The 21,282-nt window shown below is 42.6% G+C and overlaps 2 protein-coding genes across 2 annotated transcripts in view; one reads left to right on the top strand and one right to left on the bottom strand.

Annotated features, from left to right (window-relative positions):
* Positions 1-254: 254 nt before the first annotated feature.
* On the bottom strand, positions 255-5,391 carry TIGD2 (tigger transposable element derived 2). The gene is made up of 2 exons (XM_012437784.2): positions 5,042-5,391; positions 255-4,858 (listed from the first exon to the last, which is right to left on the bottom strand). Exon 2 carries the CDS (start codon positions 3,951-3,953, stop codon positions 2,376-2,378), a length of 1,578 nt encoding a protein of 525 aa, XP_012293207.2. The 5' UTR covers positions 3,954-4,858; positions 5,042-5,391; the 3' UTR covers positions 255-2,375.
* A 473-nt stretch (positions 5,392-5,864) lies between these two features.
* FAM13A (family with sequence similarity 13 member A) overlaps positions 5,865-21,282 on the top strand; it is a 385,882-nt gene continuing 370,464 nt past the window's right edge. The window contains exon 1 of the mRNA XM_012437742.3: positions 5,865-5,882. The gene's annotated coding sequence lies outside the window, so the exon portion shown is untranslated. The remainder of the gene's footprint in view (positions 5,883-21,282) is intronic.

Genomic DNA, 21,282 nt, shown 5'->3' with positions numbered 1-21,282 from the left:
GTAAGAAAAGCATGCTCTTGGTTACCAAATACTTTGCCCATTTGTTCTGAGTTCTGTTAGTCTCTCAGTTCCTCTGAAAAGCATATGCATTTTAAAAATTAACCAATAGTCAGAATGTGTAGGTATTTCCTTTAAGGTGCACAGAGTCAAATGAGAGTACACATGTCTGCTTTTCCAACTAGGGTACATATAAGGGGCATGTAATTAAGCAAGATAACCACAATGTGTCTTTCTAGAAGGACTATTACAATATCTCAAGGAGGATAAGATTTTATTACAATGAAACATAGAATGAGAATGCACAATTCATATTAGGATTAATGATAAAACATGAGACTAAACCAGTTCAGTGTCATGATTGAACAGTTTTTGTTAGCAAAGAACAATGTAGAAATGCAAAGCAGTGTTCAAATATAAGTCATTACCATTATCAAGTTTCAGAATCCTTAGTCTCCAGGAAGCCAAAGAGCCTCAGGACTTATCCTGCAGGGTTCTATTCCCTTAAGGCTATCAGGTAGGTCAAATTAATTGTGTAAATTGAGGAAAGTGTTTTAATAATGATGTATGAATTCTCCAAAAAAGTATATTCTTAGAGGTCTTCTGAAAAAGGTGTTCTAGAATCCAGAGCCACAATTCAAAAGGCACTGATAATAATCCTCATGAAAGAAAAATCAGAAGCGGGCTAAATGACAAGCTCCTTATATATAGCGGACCCAATTACTATAACCACTGTCTTCTATGACGTTTCTTTTGCTTTTTCTACTGATCCTATATTACTTTAGTTTGATAAAATATTCCAAGTGTCCTGCTTACTGCGATCTTATCTACTATAAAGGTGTCTTATTACTTTGTTAAATTATGCCAATATTAGTAAGATTTTCTTTTATGAATAAAGCCAACATCTATTTATTTTATTAGCAAAATGCTAACAGACCTGGACCAATGAAATTACAATTCCATTTCCATTTCGTATATAACTCCACCTAAGATGTCTTAAATGCCTGTATACATCACAAAGCCTAACAGGGGGTGGTCAGTAAGTGATTTTTCAATTAGAGTAACCCTTCAGTTTTCAATGAAAGAAATCATTATTGTATTTCCTCTGAAACTAATTACTTGTATCTTTTATCTCACTTCCTTAGAAGGGTTTTCCTAATGCAGCAACCCCACTTTGAGTCATACATTGGATAGGTTTTGCCTACTACCAAAACTCGATTTCCACAATGGCAGTAATAGCTAACATTCAGTGTTATTCTGAGCTAGGCCCTATTATAAGCCCCTATTATTTAAAATCCACATGTCAACTCATTTAGTCCTCACTCTCTGAGGCAGGTATTAGTTGTATTTAACAGATGGGGGGTTAAGTAATTTGCCCATGGTCACACAGCAGCTGCACTCCTCTACAGTGCCTCTCTCGTGTTTACTTAATGTTAGTCCACTGTTCATGTACTGGTTCCACAAATTAGAGGTATGCTTATATTCTCAGCATTTGTTTTCACAAAAAAATGCTACATGAAAGCAAATGACATACATACTTTGTAAGCTTTCAAGTGTTACATAAAAGTCGGATACTTATTAAAGAGAAAACTACCGGCATCTATAAAGAACCCAAAAGACATATGATAAAATGTAACCCTTATCTCTTCTTATTGCAATGGTTTGGGAACTGAAATCTATTTTCCTGGAACAGGAATGGCATTCTTCCCACAACTATTTAAGAACTCTCCCTCTTATCAGATGGAAAAAAATAATGAAGTACAAATCCTTTTTCTGGGACTTTTAAATCATACTTCTCTTCCTTTACTATACTCAAGAGATGGCTGATCTGAATTGCTAATTGCCCAAATACTGCTAGTACAGAAATGCAATATTTAAGGCTTTAGACTATTTTCCTTCTGTTCTCTGCAGTCGCAGTGAAATACTTCAAGCACAATTTTTGCTCAACTCTTCTGATTTTCAGCAGTGGAAAAGCTGTGGAAATGGGAACTTACCCCTAACATATTTCAATTTGGAAGTTCAATTTCAAAGAAAGCCATAAAAATGTAAGTTTTATTGAGTGCCTATGGTGTGCATGGGCCTTTATTAGACACGCTGAATTCAGGCACAACAGATACAAGATCCCTGGCCTTGGGTATTTTATGATCTAATTAGTACAATACATACTAGAGACAGTAGAAAGACAAGTTACATGTCAATGCCCCATGACTAGAGTCAACATTAAAGAGCTATATTAAAGTAATCCAAATTGACATCTAATCCTAAAATCATTTATAAAATGTATTTGGCTTTGGAATCCACAGGACTTCAAACAAGAAAAGTTTCACTGCAGATACAGTCACAAAGATGCAAATACACTGAAACATTTAAGAGCCTTATTAATGATTTTTGCTATTTTGGATCTTCTGTTTTTTTCTTATTATGGTCCGAAGCCTCCTTAATACCAATTTATCAGACAGAAGCATGTCGTCTTGTTGTTCAAGATAATCCAGTAAATTTTCGGTCCATTCAAGTGCAGCTTTATGGCTAATATGCTTCTCTGGATTCAGTTCTGTTTTTCTACTCTTACTGGAAGGCTTTTGCTCAGCAGCCTTGGTCTGGTCCTCAGCACTTTCACTGTCAGTCAGCATCTGACAGCTTGAGTCACTGCTCCGAGAGTCAAACCACTGATCAATATTCTCAATGTCAACGTGTTCACATTCTTCTGTGTTCTGTAAAACTGTTGCTAAATTAGCTGCTAAAATGGCTCCTTCATCGATGCTCATACCTGAATTCTCTTCATTGCCAGGGAAAAGTTTTTTCCATGCTTTGGTTATGGTACTTGATTTTACCATGTTCCAAGCTCTTGACACTTCATAAATTGCATCCAACACTGTCAAGTTCTTCCAAAATATTTTTGGGTCAATTCCTTCATCCATGTATTTCTGGAGAAGTCCTGCTCGGTAGTATCTTTTTACAGTGGCTAGAACTCCCTGGCTCATTGGTTGAATCAGACTTGTGACATTGGGTGGCAAATACTTCACAATTATTCTGCCATCATCTGAACTCAACATTTCTTCATGTGGGTGTGCTGGGGGGAAATCTAAAAGAAGCACTGCTTTTTCTAAGAGTCCCTTGGATTTCAAATGCTTCTGCACCTGTGGCACAAAGTACTTTTCAAACCACTGTCTGAAAACAGATTGTTCTATCCATGCACCTTTTTGACTATAATATGTCACAGGAAGGTTTGAAAGATCAGTGCCTTTGAATGCTCGGGGCTTTTTGGCCTTCCCCACAACACAAAGATTAAGTTTGTGTAAACCTGTGGCATTTGCACAACACATAATAATGATTCTCTCTCTGCTTGACCTATACCCAGAAGTACTTTGCTCAGTTTCAAGAGTTAATGTCCTTGATGGTAGACATTTCCAGAACAATCCAGTTTGATCAGCACCATAAATTTGCTCTGGTTGTAGGTTCTCTCTTTCAACAAATTCCTGAAAGTTACCACAAAATTCACTGGCCGCAGTTTCATCTCCTTTTAATTTTGTTCCTTTACCAGCAGCCTTTGGAATACCATGGCGCTGTTTAAATCGAGTTAGCCAGCCTGATGATGCATTAAAATCACCTTCCATCCCCAAAGCATCAAAAAAGAACTTGGCTTGTTTTGCACAAATAGTTCCAGACACTGGAATCCCATCTGTTTTCTGTTGGTTAAACCACTCTATCATAACTCTATCAAGTTCCTCATATGTTGATGACTTCATAGATTTACGTTTGGATACCCCACTGGTAGGATCTGAACTGTTTGCATAGTTTATAATCCTTTCTTTGTTCTTTTTAATATCACGAACTGTGGATTCACCAATTCCATACACCACAGAAAGTTTTTTGAAAGAGATGCCTTCCTCAAGTTTCTTAATAATGTCAAGCTTGTCCTTAATTGTCAACACCACACGCTTACGTTTCCCCAACATTTTAAGTGTCTATTTTAGGTGATTACTAGCAAGACAATTAGCAACTAAGATTTGAATACAAAGCAACTACAAAATGAGGTTGAAAGATTCCTCCTCTCACTTCAAGGACCTAGATGGATACTGCAGTGACCAATTTCCTGACCAGGTCTACATGAATGTTTACTTGCTGTTTTAAAACTCCCAAACTTTCTACAACAAAGCCTAGCTCAAATGAACTCTTATCTTCTCTCTTCCTTCCTCTTCACTTAGGGTTTAGGGTCTTTCATGAATTGCAATCACACTGGAGGTCAGAAACTGAACAGTTTCTAAACAGTACTATTGCATACTCAATTCTTGCTATCCTTGCAGGTAATGTTCTTTGCTAAATCTGCCACTAAATCTCAGGTGGAAGTATTTTAGGAAATACCCTACGGAGTAAACAGTTTAAGTCAAGAGAGGACTTGTAAACTTGACATACAGGAAAATACAATGGGAAAACTCACCCTCTGTCTATGTGGTCTTTGTCAAGCAGTGGATTGTATGGAATGCTGTCTCTCTAGGCAAGGACTCTGCTATAGGTTGCGCAAGTGAGTGCTTGTGGAAATCATAAGCAAGAGATGACCCGGACAGAAGTGAGCGGTGCAAATAAGGTGAAAGTGGAACAGGCAGAAAACTCTCTACTTTAAAAGCGACTTAAACCTACTGCATTTGGCAGCTGGAAAGGAGGATAGTGGACATGTGATGTCACATTACTAAAGAAAGCATCAATAAACTGCATCGGTGGAAATTAGGACCCAAGGTAGAGGCTATGGGGTGGAAGGCTCCGTGAAGATGATGTTACAATAATCCCGGTGAAAGATGATCCTTGATGGGCCAACAGAAGTAGTTCCTGTGGGGGCTGTATAGGCACTCGGAGGCTCCGAAACCTAAAGGAAAATACCAAAAACATTTTCTTTCAATTCAACATCAGGATCTGTGGCATTATCCACATCTATTCTGCAACTATGTTGAGAAAATTAACGCCTCCTATCAATGTGATAGCTAAATACGACAAATAATGCTTTTACGCATAATCTGGGGTGAGAGAGAGAGGGACCTAAAGAGCCTACCTCCTGAAATTAAGAGGTCAGAGAGAAGCCGTGTTAGCGAGGGCCTCTCCCCGCTGGGCGAGCTCCAGAGCGCGGGACGTCTTTCCTCCCGCGGAGGGAGCCCGGATTCCGCCCGGACGCCGGCGACCAGGGTGTCACTGCCGCAGCCAGCCAGCCAGCCGGCGGCCGCTTGGCGCAGGGAACGCCAGTGCGCCGGCCCCGGGCATCGCCCTGCGCCCGCCTGCGCGGGGCCCAGACCGCACTAAAAGCAAATGGAGTCCCCTAAGGGAGACTGGCACTGGTGGCGCGGCGGCAGCGAGGGACGGCGGCTAGAAACGAGCGTCGCCGCCGGAGCCGGAAGGCGGGGGATTAGAGAGCACGCGCGCGCCCCCGCAGAACGTTGTGCCGGCGATGGGGCGGGGCCTGCGCGGGTGAGTGCACGCGGTCCGGGGGCGGGGACTTCGACGAGCGCGCGGGAGGGGCGGGGCCCGGCAGAGGAGCGTCTGTGGGCTCCGCTTGGGTTTCCCTCAGCGCCTGGCTGTTTAGGGGCCCGACCGCCTCTCCGGCCGGCAGGGGGCGGCATACGCTCGCCTTGTCCTGGCGTTTTTCCCAGTGGCTCGGCTCTGCGGGCAAGGCTCTTTTCTCACCAAGGGGAAATTTTAAAATCTCACCCCCAGAGGGCTGGGTGGGAAAGCAGAAGATCCTCGCGTGCTGGGAGCGGGCTGCGAATGGGGCAGGGCGAGCGCACGTGGGGCGTGTTTACAAACAGCAGCGGCGCCGCCGTGCGGAGGCGGCCGTGGTGTCGGAGCCCAGCGTCAGCGCGCGTGAACAGTGAGAGCCCGAGCGAGGATCATGAGTCACGGTAGGAGCCGGCGGACGTGGGTTCGGGGCAGGAGCTGGGGCGTTCACTCTGCAACACCCAGCCTGGCAAGCCCAGGGTGCAGCGGGCGGCGGTCCCTGGTGCTGATGCTCCGGGACTCGTCACCATCGCTGTAGAGACGCACCCTTTGCAAAATGGGTAGCACCTGGGGAGGCGCCGTGGTTAATTTCCTGCGGCGCCTCGATGCCCGCGACTTCTCAAGTGGAATCAGGGAATTCCTCTTTGACCGAGATTCCCTTTATTTTTTTCCAACGAAGACACCTGCGGAACGGTCAGCGCCTTCCGGGAGGAGGGTGGGGCGCATCGCCACCTTGCAGCACCTGTTTCCCGGGAAACGCGGTCAGGCTGCCTTCCTTTCCGTCCTGTGTGTGCGTGTAACAGTTTGAAAAATTGAAAATTCCTCAGTGAAGCGTCTCTCCCATCTGAACATAAATGTAACCTTTTCGTTAACACAAAGTAATGTAGTAATTCGTCATTTCTTTGACAAGGCCATATACTGTTTCTGGAATTTCAGAAACTTGGAGATGGAAATCAAAGCGAGCATACTGTAGAAAACAGATGTTGATTCTAAGCCTTCTGTTTGATTCCGCCGCCAAAACTGCTCAGTTGCCTTTCTCAGCATAGCAGCCTTCCACTATCTGGCATGACAGAAAATTATTTGATCTAGTTATGTTGTGAGATTGTAAGTGGCTTTTGGCAAATACCTGCTCTCTTCCAAGGTAGACTTCCCCTCTTCCCTGCTCTCCATTTGGCTTCCAGTCAGCCCCTTTCTGGCAATCCTGGTTGACTACTTTGGGTAGATTATAACTTACTTCATTGTAGTTCTATATAACTTTAAAAAATATTCTCCTTTTCCCTGATACTTACAGAGTGTGAAACACTTGAGTCTGCTAGAACAGCACTTTAACCAACTGCCATGCATGTGGAAATGAGGCAGCCTGTAACCAGATGTCAGCTGCTTGCCTTTCCCCCGCTCCATCCAGTCTACTGGGGTCTTTCTGTCCCAGGATATTTAAATACAAAGGAATTCTGCCTCTTAGTCTTCCCCTCTTTTCCACAGTATCTCTGGGGTTTAATTTTCTCCCAGATACCACTTGCATTTTTCTCTGTTTCTCCTGGATTCTTCAGTTTGCTGTTTTATGTCTTGCAGCTGTTCCCTTTTTATCACCTTGTGTAAGTTCAACTCTGGATACAGCCCACATTTCTTGATTTTCTTAAATTGCCACTTCACTCAAGGCAATTGTATTTAGTAGATTTTTACTAAGATTTTACTCAAGGCAATTGTGTCTTTACACAAAACAGTTTTATTAGGTAAACTTTCTCCTTTTGTTGGGGCAAAGGGTGGCTAATTGGTGCAGACATTACAGCCTAAGGGGGAGAGGACTTAGAATGTTAAGAATATGTATATGTATGCATGTGTATATACACATATACATGTGTACATATATAAGAACATACACACACACACACACACACACACACACACACATATATATATATATATATATATATTTTTTTTTAGACAGGGTCTCTCTCTGCCCAGGCTGGAGTGCAGTGGTGGGACCATGGCTTGGGCTCACTGCAGCCACAAGCTTGTAGGTGCAGCGATCCTCTTGTCACAGCCTCCCTAGTAGCCGAGACTAAAGACTACAGGTGAATGCCACCATGCTCAGGTAATTTTGTATTTTTTGTAGAGATGAAGTCTCACTGTGTTGCCAGAGCTGGTCTCAAACCCCTGAGCTCAAGTGATCCTTGGCCTTCCAAGTGCTGGGATTACAGGCATGTGCCATCCTGCCTGGTCAAGGATAGATTCTTAAGGTGGTGAAACTACTGTCTACAAATATAATGGTGGGTACATGTCATTAAACATTTGTTCAGATGCACAGAATGTACAACACCAAGAGTGAACCCTAATGGAAACTGTGGACTCTGTAAATGTTTCAAGGTAGGCTCATCAATTGTAACTGATGTCGCACTCTGGTGGGCAATATTGATAATGGGGAGGTTATGGATGTGTAGAGGCAGGGAGTATATGGGAAATCTCCCTATCTTCTGTGGAATTTTGCTGTGAACCTAAAACTGTTCTAAAAAAATTAAGCCTATTTCTTAAAAATGTAGGTACAAAAAATGAGAATGTTGGGGGCCTAAGGCAACTTACTCTTTCTCATCTACTATACTTTCAACACGGCACACTCCAAGAAGTTCTCCACTGGACACCACTGAGTATCCTATAATTCACTTCAATTATGATACCATCTGCCTGGAGTGTCCCCCCAGGTTCAGATGCCAATTGCAAGTAGTAGGTTGTTGTCAGGTCCCAAGCTGGGGTCTGAGGGGAGTTGGTAGGCAAGTGGTGGGTAGTTGAAAGAACCCTTGGGGGACTGTAAGCAGTTGAGATATAGCTTTATTCTCTGTCAGCCTTTGTCTTGGCCACCTGTTTCAGCTGCAGCCCCTCTCGGTGCCAGCTCTGGAGCTTCTGCCACCCCCATGCGTGTAGCTGAGCTCCCCGGTGTGCTCACCGCTTGCTGGCTCCCCTCCCAGCCGACTGAGAGGTGGCCTCGCTCTCTTTTACAGAGTTAGCAGGGCAGTGATATTACTCGCAGACAATACCGGCTTAAAGCCAGGTGATGAGCCCACCTATAAGTTACATAATGCACGGGATTGTGTACCTGCGCCCAGTCCCGCCATGTCATGCAGCTCCAGATGTTTACCTTGGCCAACTCGACTGCAGTGCAGCTGTTTCCCTTACACTCCACCTGCTAGGCCAAGGGAGTCCTCTTAGTGGAGAAATGTGCCCATAGGGCAGCACCATGGACCCACAGGCCACAGCAGCAGTGCATATGTCCCCCAGAGGAGGGTTCCTTCCTAGGCCATTCCCCTACGAACGGGCAATCAGAGGCTGTATTAGTCCATGTTCACACTGCTGATAAAGACATACCCAAGACTGGGAAGAATAAGAGGTTTAATTGGACTTAGAGTTCCACATGGCTGGAGAGGCCCCAGAATCATGGTGGGAGGCAAAAGGCACTTCTTACATGGTGGCAGCAAGAGAAAATGAGAGAGAAGCAAAAGCAGAAACCCCTGATAAACCCATCAGATCTCTTGAGACTTATTCACTATCACTAGGATAGCATGGGATAAGACCGGCCCCAGTGATACAATTATCTTCCCAGGTCCTTCCCATGACACGTGGGAATTCTGAGAGATACAGTTCAAGTTGAGATTTGGGTGGCAACACAACCAAACCATCTCAGAGGCCATACGTTAAATACCCAAGCCCTACCCCCAGGGGCCTACGATCGCCAACCATCTGCAATGGGTGGCTTGGAGGGTCCATGGCCAAAGCCAGGTTTCTGTTCACCCTGCTTTGCTAAAGTGGATGTCTGTGCCGTACCAGGCTGGGGGGTCATTACCCATGAACATATCTACCCCACTACAGGGTAAGTAGTCTGCATGGTGACTATAGCCTGTCCCGTCACACTCTCATAATCCTGAAGGGCGGCACATGCAGCTGCTAACTGCTTCTCTATCAGTGAATAATGGAGCTCAGCTCCCTTCCAGAGTTGGAACCAAAAGCCTACTGGCATTCTAAAGTACTCTCATGTGCTGCCATAGGCCCCAGCCAAAATCATCTGTGGTCACATGCACATCGAGTTCAAATGGGCACCCCTGGTTAATCCTTGTAGGGCCTGCACTTTGCTGAATAGCCTGCTTGGCTGCCAGAAAGCCTGTCTCAGCCTCATTATTCCAATCCCAGGTAGCCCCCTTTTTTGTCAACCAGTACAACAGTTTTATCATCTGAGCCAAATGGGTCACAAATGCCCGCCAATACACCAAGAGGCCCCCAAAAGTCTGCAGCTGCATCACTGTGGTGGGCCGAGGATATGCCTGAATTTCGTCTTTGATGGCCTCTGGTATGGCTTTTGTCTAACCTAACCAGATAACTCTTAAGAATTGAGCAGTCAGTCCAGGCTCTGGGATCTTGGATTCATTGATGGCCCAACCGCATGCTGCCAAATGTCACAGGAGAGGCGTTGGCACTTCTAAATCTGCAAGAGGATCAGAGGTTAGCATAATATCATCAGCATAATGAAATAGGACATCAATATAATGGAATAGACTAGGACATTTCCAGGTGGCTAAATCCGTGGCAATGAGACCATGGATATCGGTGGGGCTGTGCACATAGTCCTGCAGCAACACTGGGAAAGTCCATTGTCATCCTTCCCGTGCGAAGGTGAGCTGTTCCTGGCTCTCCAGAGCAGCATCAATTGAGAAGAATGCATTGGCCACATCCACCACGTAGCAGTACTGTCCCAATTCCGTTGTCAAGTGGTCTATCAAATCTGTGATAGATGGCACAGCTGCCAAGCCATGTGAAATATCCACCCCCAGAATATATTCAGGTATGGGAGAGACGTACACAGTGTATAAACAGGGAGCCAAATGGCCAATACCAAGGCGCAAGGATACAGGTTTTACTTTCACTAACCAGCCTCCATAGCCATTTATGTATGCAACCTTACCTGGAAGCTTATCTGGGCTCCCATAGACAAGGCTACAATCTGCGCCAGTGTCTACCAGCACCAGCACCTGCTGTACATTGGTGGGGGACCAGTGGATTGCTAATTCCACATGTGGCCTTCGGTCAGCTGGTATCCCCCAAGCCAGGCATCTCGACCAGCTCCCTAATCAAACACAAAAGACTCTATGCCTCTGCCTGTGTGTAAGTAGTCCTTGAGTTGGAACATCCAGGTGGGCATTTCTGGAATTGCTGCTGTGGGGACAATTGCCTCCACAAAGTTACCAGCACTTCCCAGGTGGGTAGGGGCTCCCCTGGACGGTGCCAACACTGTTTGCCTAACTCCCACAAATCAGTTGGGGTGTAGGCACTATATGAGGCATATTCCACCATGGCAGGGGGTCCCTGGGCCTGTTCTTTGGGCCCAGGTGGCTGTTCATGCTCTATTTTCAGGTGGACCACGGGGTGAGCCTGCACTGGGGGGTTCTTCCTCCTCAGTATCAGACCAAGCAGGAGTGTCCAGCCGGGAGGGTGGGCTCAAGCTGGCACTTATGGCAGTTCCCACTTCTCTTTCCAAACTGTGGATCTGGGCCTCCAGGTGCTCAGCTTGCGTCTGAAGGTGCCTTACCTGTGCTGCGTCCTGCGGGGACTGGGCATTCATTGCCCATAGCGCAGTCAAAAATGCCCATCTGACTCTGCTGGCAAAGGCATGCCTCTTGTCGGTGCTGTGCGCTTCTGGGTGTTTCAGCACCTTCTCCATGTTCACAGGGGACCCGTCCACTGCTGCTCGTGTTTCCACTGGAGCCCAGCCGAGCAACATGGCCACATAGCCGACCTAGGATCACTGGGGGCTGAGGACTCACTCACCTTGGAATCCTGCCACCTGTACCGATTGTCAGGTTCCAACCTGAGCAGGTGTCTGCGGGGAGTTGGTGGATGGGTGGCGGGTAGTTGAAAGAACACTAGGGACACTGTAGGCAGTTGGAATATGGCTTTATTTTCTCTCTGTCAGCCTTTGTCTCAGTGCTGCTCACCCACAGACCCTCTCAGCGCTGGCTCCTGCCACCCCCACGCCTGTGGCTGCACTCCCCTGTGCACTCACCACTTCCTGAATCCCCTCACCGGCCACCTGCAAGGTGGCCTAGCTCTCTCTTACAGAGTTAGCAGTGCAGTTATATTATAGACAATAGTGGATCAAAGCCAGGTGACGAGCCCACCCATAACATGGTTACATAACTGTGATGATATAATGCATGGGATTGTGTGCCTGCGCTCCGGTCCTGCTGTGTCATGTAGCACGTGATGTTTGCCTCGGCCTACTCTTGACTGCAGCGCAGCCATTTCTCTTATAGTTGCCACCTACATACTTCTGAAGGACTAGCTATAAATTGGGGTTCCCATGATGCCCCTCTTTGTGTTCCATTAATTTGCTAGGGCAGCTTACTGAATTAAGGAAACATGTTACTTACATTTGCTGGTTTATTAGAAGGGATATAACTCAGTACCAGCCAAATAGAAAGGATGCACAGGGCAAGGTATGGGGAGTGGGAGGCATGGAGCTTCTCTTCCCTCTCTGGTCTTGCCACCTTCTCTGCACTGGATGTGTTCAACCTGGAAGCTTATCAGATTTGATGTTCAAGAGTTTTTATAGAGCTTTATCTCCAGCCCAATCCCCTTCCCAGAGGCCAGTGAGTGGGGCCGAAAGTTCCAACCTTCTAATCACATGGTCTTTCTGCTGACCAGCTCCGTGCTGAGAGGCCTCACCCTAAGTCACTGCATTAGCATAAATTCAGGTGCCATCAAAAGAGGGTGGATGTAAATGTCAAAAGACATTTATCTGTTCTGCTGAGATAGTACAGACATACAAATACCTTATATGGACTTTAAATCATTGGTAGTATTCCTTATACAAGATAGCTTTGTAGTAGAATAGGACATCTCTAGGTAGATTTACATTCTTAGTTTTTAAGGGACTGCTTTTTTTGTTTTTGGTTTCCATTTACTTTATAACTAATGCTCATTCACTTGGAGATTTTTGTTTTATGATACCTAATAAGCTTAAGACGAGGACATGGGCCAGGTGTGGTGGCTCATGCCTATAAACCCAGCACTTTGAGAGGCCAAGACGGACAGATCGCTTGAGCTCAGGAGTAGCAGACCACCCTGGGCAACATGATGAAGCACCGTCTCTACAAAAAATATAAAAATTAGCCAGGTGCAGTAGTGCATGCCTGTAGTCGAGCTACTGAGGGTGCTGAGGTGGGAGGATTACTTAAGCCCAGGAAGTCTAGGCTTCAGTGAGCCGTGTTCATGCCACCATACTCCAGGATGGGTGACAAAGTGAGACCCTGCCTCAAAAATAAAAAATAAAAAGAAAAAAAAGACATAAAAATTTTTATCACAATACTATTATTATTCTATGTGTAATAAACTTAGTAACTTATTTAATGCCAGTAATCAGTGATTTGCACAAAAACGATTTACTGTCAGCTACATTAAGGGACATAAAATATTAAGTGAAATTTTCCAGATAAAATATGATTTCTTCTTTGGAGTATGTGGAGGAAGAGGAGTCTGTTAGGGCAGTGTGAGGGTGTACAACTAGATCCCTCACACACGCAGTTCCCGATAGGGTTCGAGCTTCTGTGAGAATCTAATGCTGCCACTCATATGAAAGGAGGCAGAGCTCAGGCCGTAATACTCACCCGCCTCCCACTCACCTCCTGCTGTGCGGCCCAGTTCCTGACAGGCCACCGACCAGACCATGCTGGTCTGTATCCTGGGGGTTGGGGACCCCTGTGTTAGGGAAAACAGAATATGAAATAGTTCTCATCAGTAAAATGAAAGCTTTTCCTTTGACATCTCTTTCAGCTCAAACATTTTACTTCATATTATAGACAAGAGCCCTAATTAGAAAATATATAGAGAAAATATAACTAGCAAAAATATCCTTTTGCATAAAGGTGGGAACACTTTTCCACTTGAAAATGTCTAGACAAAAGTGAAAGTTCTGATTACTCACTGGAAAATCCCAGATCTTTTTTAAAAAGTTGATAAGTTACAGTACTGAAAGATGGGGAGTTCTGAAACTCTTGAGTCATATAGATGCCAGTGGGGAACTTTTAAACTTTGTTTTGTTTTCTTTGTTTCTTGGTTGGCTGGTGGGTGATAGGTTTTCAAATGGCTGGGAGCATAGGCAAAGGTAAGAGAATGAGTTCCCAGGAGGATAGAAAAGGTTTCATGGGGCTAAAAAAAAAAAGTGAAAATTATTGGTGGCAATGTTTAAAGAAAAATTAGACTTGCTTCCTGAAAAACACTTAGATATAAATTGAAGAAACCAGTGAATTGGCTGAGTGGGGTATGAGAAATGTGAGTAGGAAATGTGAATGAAAATTATATGCACTGCTTACCTTTCCAAGCCTGCCCAATTTCCAACATTCATTAGAGGAGCCCTCAGTTCTGTTCCAGGTTGGTAAGGTCAGGTTAACTGAGAGCCCGTCATGCATCACACCACCTATTCTCCCTCTCCTTAGCACATACAGCTTCATATTTTTTAGCTTTTCATGCTTCCCCTTTAGCCTGGGAAGCTTTCTCCTTCCTCTGTACATCTGTACATCCTTCCAAGTCCTACTTTGTCTTCAGAGCCACATTTATTAAGGTTGCTCTTCAGACCCTATGGGTTGGAATCACCTGGAGTCCAATATATAGCTTTCCCAGGCTCACACCAGGGATGAAGTCCAGGAATCTGTATTTTCAGTGAGCATCCCATGTGATTCCATTACACAAAAGTTTGAAAACCTTTTATGGTTAGCAACTGTTTGAATATAAAATTCCTCCCTTATAACGTATTCTTTTGGGAGGGAGCTTTTCTTCCTCTTCTTCCTTCTTCTTATTAAATTATACACAATCTTTGAAGAAAAGGATGAAATACAGAAAAGCAAAAAGGAAAATAATAATGCCAACATATAGAGATAATTACATTTTACTGTATATCCATTACTTTCTTTTTTTTGAGATGAAGTTTCGCTATTGTCGCCAAGGCTGGAGCACAGTGGTGTGATCTCGGCTCACTGCATCCTCCGCCTCCCGGGTTCAAGTGATTCTCCTGCTGCAGCCTCTCAGTAGCTGGGATTACAGGTGACCACCACCATGCCTGGCTAATTTTTTTATTTTTAGTGGAGACAGGGTTTCACCATGTTTGCCAGGCTAGTCTTAAACTCCTGACCTCAGGTGATTCAACCGCCTTGGACTCCCAAAGTGCTGAGATGACAGGTGTGAGCCACTGCACCCAGCCTCCATTACCTTTCTTATATCAATTTATCCCATAGTCCCACCTTAGCCTCCTGAATAGCTAGGATTACAAGCATGCACCACCACACCAAGCTGATTTTTATTTTTTGTACAGACAGGGTCTTGCTTTGTTGCCCAGGCTGGTCTCGAACTCCTGGCCTCAAGCAATCCTCCCACCTTGGCCTCCCAAAGTGTTAGGATTTGAGGGCTGATTCACTGTGCTTGGCCCTATATATGTACTTTTATACGTGCTCTTTGCAGTAATGTCTTATATATATTATATTGTGATTCTCATTAGCCAAATACCACCAGGAACACACCTGTAACCAAAATTGGGCTTACTAGTCTAGCAAGGGAGATTCATACCTTGGAAAACAAATATCTTATTAAAACAGAGTCAAGAGATGCTTATTGTAGGATTCGAGCTTAGCTGATGTGATTTTAGGGAAGGTCCAAGAAAGAATCTGTTCTCAACAGGGTGTTGTCAGAAAGCAGAAGCAATTTGGGTATTAGGTATACTAGTAATTTTTATCAAGGAAGCTGGAGGAACAGAGAGAGGCCAGAGCTGTCACTAGAGAAGTTTTCCAGGAACGTGGGATGTTTGGTTATTTTTGTGGTTGCACAGCATTTTTCCCCCACCCCCTTGTTAAACTTCTATTCAAGCAAGATTATGAGGTGATCTTGTTTTTATCTTGTTTCACCACAGTCATGGCAAGTCTTCCTCTGATGTTGATATTCTACAAAATTATTTAGATTTCATAGGGTAAATACCATGCCTACCTTGTTTGTAGCATTCAACACATCTCAAAGGATTCATGATCCAAAAAAGTTTAATAATCATTGCTAGATTAACTCATTTAGGCTTGCAGCTAGTTCATTTGGTTAGATGTATCATGATGTAATTCTACCTTAGTGAGATTCTCTTATGCTTTAGAAAGACAACTATAGTCATCTATTGCTTAATGATGGGGATGCGTTTGGCGAAATGTGTTTTTAAGGCAATTGCATCATTGTGTGAATGTCATAGAGTGTACTTATAAAAACCTGGACGGTATAGCCTACCACACACCTAAGCTATATGGTATAACTTGTTGCTTCTGTGAACCTGTACTGTACTGTATAAATCCGGTAGACAATTGTAACACAGTGTTAAGTATTTGTGTGTCTAAATATATCTAAACATGGAAAAAATACAGTAAAAATATGATATAATCTTATGGGACCACCATCATATACGCAGTCTGTTGTTGACTGAAATGTCATTATGTGACACATGACTATATTAACACCTGGCTTGAATGCTTGTCCATTAAAATAATCCCTTTAATGCTTCATGATAGTGTTTATCAAACTCCAATCAATTTTAGACAGCTTTTCTCAACTTTTCTTCACTCATACAAATCCCATACCATTAGCAGTAACACCCTATTGCCTCCAACACTCTTTTCTGCCCTTGACAACCACTAACATATTTTATGTCTCTATTCTAGATACTTTATAAAATGAAATCATGTATCCTTCACTTAGCACATTTTCAAGGCTCATCATTTTGTAGCATGTATCAGTATGTCATTTTCTTTTACTGCTGAATAATATTCCACTATATGGATAGATCACATTTTATTTATTCTTTCATCAGTTGCTTGGTTTCTGCTGTTTGGCTATAAACATTAATGTACAAGTTTTTGTATGGACATATGTCTTCATTTCTCTTGAGTATATTACTAGGACTAAAATTACTTAATCATATGGTAATTCTCTGTTTAATCTTCTGAGGAAATATTTTCTAAAGCATCTAGATTCTTTTACAAAAAAATGTATGAGGGTTCCAAATTCTCCACATCCTCAACAACACTTGTTATTCCCTGTCTTTTTTATTATAACCATCCCAGTGGGTGTGAAGTGGTATCTCACTGTGGTTTTGATTTGCATTTCCCTGGTGGCTAATGATACTGAGCATCATGTCATGTACTTATTGACCATATGCATGTCTTTTTCTGGAGAAGTATCTCTTCAGGTCCTTTACCTGGTTTTTATTTGGGTTACAATAGTTCTATGTTAAATGTTGCAATTTACTGTTTCCCCATTTGCTTTCGTAGAGGGGAAGCATAAGAAATAAACTTCTGAGAAGTATCTCTGTATTTAGCCCAATTTATGTTGAAGATACTGCTCATGATGTACTGTCATTTTATTTTGGGATTTATATGATAAAACCTGGCTATATTTAATGTCAGGGAAAAAATATTACCAGATGAAATTTGATTTTCTTTTATCTGACACAAGAACTAGATATGTCGATTTTAACGTTGACTTCTACAAATCTGTGTATATCTTTATTTTGTGTTTACTTGCTCTACTAATTCATGTTGAATTCTTAGAACTTTTCTTCTATCCATTAAGTTCAATTTTAATTGTATGTTTTAATGGTGAGTCTCTTTTAATATTATAATTACATTGACCATTGTTTGGAAACATATAGGGTAAACTAAAATTAAGAGACTTGTCAGGCAGTGCATCTTAGTGATAAACCTTACGGGTTCCTGAAACACAGTCTTTGGTTTGTACTTCTGACTGCCACCTCCCAGCCATGGAACCTTGGGCTGGCTACATTATCTTAATCAACATGAAAAAAAGCTAGAATATAAATGCCATTATTTCCATTTTATGATGAAACACATTTGAAACTCATAGAAATAAAATCACACCACTAGAAAGAGGTACAACCAGAATAGAACAGAAACTCAATAGTGCAGTTATATATTCATTTAACAATCAAATGTTTATTAAGAGCATCCCATGTGCCATGAACTACTGCACACACTGTGCTCCTCTCCAGTGGATTTTTCAATAAATAAAACATAATTCTAAAAGCCTTAAAACTCATATGATTTATAATATACTAGGATATCATGACTGTCAGGGAAGATGGAGGGGGTACTGCTTTAAGACTCTTGTGCATTCATGTGTCAGCTGCTGAGGCTCAGAAACTGATATCCCAAAATATGGTGCTCTGACATGTTGAACTGAAGAGAAAGTCTCAATCGCCCCTTCCCCTTCCATTCTCCCAATTCTCTGACTCTCCCAAAGCACAGGATGCAATCCCTGAAGTTCCCTTATCTGCCCAAAGTCCAAATCTTCCAAAGAAGAAAACAGTGACCTGTAATCACTTCCTTTAGATTTTACTAACTAAGCTCATATTGGAAGAATGACTGAAGTCTAACACACCTGGACAGATTTTTGTCCCAGATCATTGGCTCCTCTGTGGGCCCAACAGACTTTATATCCCAGGCCACTATATGTTATTCAAGCCCATAATTCCCCTAAAATTCAATTCCCCTAAAAATCATTTACTATCGCCCTAAAATCAGCCACACTTTCTCCATCTCTCTTTCCCCTAAGGATATATAACCATCTGTACCCCACTGTGTGGTGATATCCCTCTGTGGTTCTCCCCCTAAGCATGTTAATAAGTTTGTATGCTATTTCACCTATTAATCTGCCTTTGGCCTGCTGATTTTCAGTAAACCTTCAGAGGGTAAAAGGAAAGTTTTCCCTTTGTCTCTACACAGTTAACTGCTTATGTGTTAATGTAACATGTTAACTGGCAACAATGTTTCATATTACTATAGTTACAAAACTTTGATTATTATTTATGAACATAAATTGTCACTAAATCATTGTTTTATAATATAACAGTGTTTGTTTCCCTTCATTGGATTATAGCAAAACTCTGATGGCCAAGAAATTACCTATTTTAGATTGTGATAAATCAATTTCCTAGTCACTTACATCAAGGAGTATCAAACTATACAAAGGGGAGGAAATCTTTCAGCTCAAAAAAAGGGAAGGGGCTGGGTGCAGTGGCTCATACCTGTAATCCCAGCACTGTGGGAGGCCAAGGTGGGTGGACTGCTTCAGCCCAGAAGTTCAAGACCAGCCTGGGCAATATGGTGAAACCTCATTTCTACAAAAAATACAAAAATTAGCTGGGTGTGGTGGTGCATGCCTGTGGTCCCAGCTATTCGGGAGGCTAAGGCGGGAGGATTACCTGAGCTCGGGAGGTTGAGCCAAGATTCTGTCACTGTACTCCAGCCTGGGAGACAGAGCGAGACCCTTTCTCAAAAAAAGAAAAGGTTGGGGTAGGAAGGAGGAAGAAAGGAAGGAAAGAGGAAGGGACAGAGTAAAGAAGGAAGGAATGGGGGTAAAGAACGGAGGGAGGTAAAGGCCCACTGTTGCATGTGAATCATCCATCAGAAAAAAACAAAACAAAACAACACAACTATCTTTTGTGACAGTGGCAATGAAAAATTAACTAAAATCACCAATTAGTTTAAAACAAAACTCAGAAAAAAAATTAGGTTAGTGCAAAACTAACTCCTGTGTTATAGTAGTGTATATCAAATAAGCCCACTCTATTTCTTTTTAACACTATGGAAAACTACCAATTAAAATAACAAAAAATTCAAATATAATCAATTTCAAAATGACGAATTTATAAGCCCATAAATCTCTCCTAACCACAGCAATAATGTAATCAGTATATCAGTTTTGGCACACTGCTGATAGGGACTTACCACATTTTTAAACAAGCCCACTATTATATCCCCAAAGCACATAGAACACAATGCAGAAGATAAAAGCAAGTTTGGGAACTACAAGCTTAAACGTGCGGAGCAGGGGGCTGGGGAAAACACACACGTAACAAAGCAAGAGGAAAAAGTATGGAAATCCAAGAAAAAAGAGACAGTTAACATCTACTACTAGTTTTCAGAATTGAGGTGTCAGGGCTTAGAAGAGTTATATAATAAATACAAATAACAGGAATGGCAGTTAGACCCCATCTTCAATTTTTATGATGTTTCAACCTTATGATATAAAGTAGAACAAAGGTAATAAGATATATTTCAAACATATTTCCAAAAGAGTAACTATTTGAAGACTGTCAATTGCATTACACATTTTATATCTTTATCATCTACTTCAGATACCTTTAGACAGGCTATAAATCTGCCAAAACCACAATATATGTAATATGCTGTGATTCAGGATTAAAACACAGGCAGAAAATATGCATCTGTTTTGGATTATTGAAATGAGAATTTTCAGCGGACAATCTTCAGGTAGTTTTGTGAATCCCCTTTTAATTACAAATATATATATAGTTGTATATATACAGTTGTATATATATAGTTATATATACATAATATATATATAATACATTCTTGCACATAATCTACAATTCATTCTGGGTATATAAATTAATCTGGTATTTCTCACTATAGTTGGCTTTTAGTTATCTATATCTCTTTTCAAAGCCTCCTTATCTTAGGAGATAAGGAGGTTTGGAAGATCTAAGAAATAATAAAATCATAGCTAGTATTAGTGCTTACTATGTGTTAGGCACACTGCAAAGCAATGTATATATACCATTTCAGTTCAGTTTTCAAAACCAAACAACATCAGTTTGATCTTTATTCCCATTTTCCATAAGTGAAAGATTCCTTGATTTTTGATATTTAAAAAAATAATTATTGAGGACACATCTATTACTAATATTATTCATATATATAGTGTTTTTGTCAGTTGAGATATTGGTCCCCAATTGCAATTGACAGTGATGTTCATTGTATATCATGACCCTTAGCCTCATCATAATTGGAAATCAGATCTGTTCCAAAGAGAGGGATTTACTGTTACTAATTTAATGCATAAAAAAATCCAAAACTCCTTTTCAGAAAGTAAAAAACAAAACCAAAAACTTGTAAGCTTCTTAACGTACACAAATTTCAGTCAGAGAAGCATGGATTTAAAACCTGTCTTTGGGAGGTTCTTCCAAGATAGCCAAATAGGAACAGCTCTGGTCTGCAGCTCCCAGAGAGATCAACACAGAAGGCAGGTGATTTCTGCATTTCCAACTGAGGTACCCAGCTTATCTCACTGGGACTGGTTAGACAGTGGGTGCAGCCCATGAAGTGAGAGCTGAAATGGGGTGGGCATTGCCTCACCCAGGACACACAAGGGGTCAGGGAACTCTCCCCTAGTCAAGGGAATCCATGAAGGACTGTGCTGTGAGAGATGGTGCACTCAGGCCCAGATGCTACACTTTTCTCATCGTCTTTGCAGCCTGCAGACCAGGATATTCCCTCAGGTGCTTATGCCACAGGGCCATGGGTTTCAAGCACAAAACTGAACAACCATTTGGACAGACACCGAGCTACCTGCAGGAGTTTTTTTTCATACCCTAGTGGCACCTGGAATGTCATTGAAACAGAACCATTCACTTTCTGGAAAGGGGGTTGAAGCCAGGGAGCCAAGTGGTCTAGCTCAGTGGATCCCACCCCATGGAGCCCAGCAAGCTAGGATCCACTGGTTTGAAATTCTTGCTGCCAGCACAGCAATCTGAAGTTGACCTGGGGTGCTTGAGCTTGGTGGGGAGAGGGGCGTCTGCCATTACTGAGATTTGAGTGAGTGGTTTTCCCCTCATAGTATAAACAAAGCCACTATGAAGTTCAAACTGGGTGGAGCCAACCACAGCTTGCTTTCTCTGAAAGAAAGGCAGCAGCTGCAGTC

The sequence above is a fragment of the Aotus nancymaae genome, unplaced genomic scaffold (assembly GCF_030222135.1).
Source record: "Aotus nancymaae isolate 86718 unplaced genomic scaffold, 86718_ANA_hifiasm-v0.15.2.pri h1tg000006l, whole genome shotgun sequence".
Lineage (NCBI taxonomy): Eukaryota > Metazoa > Chordata > Mammalia > Primates > Aotidae > Aotus > Aotus nancymaae.
This window is presented reverse-complemented; position numbering and strand designations above follow the sequence as displayed.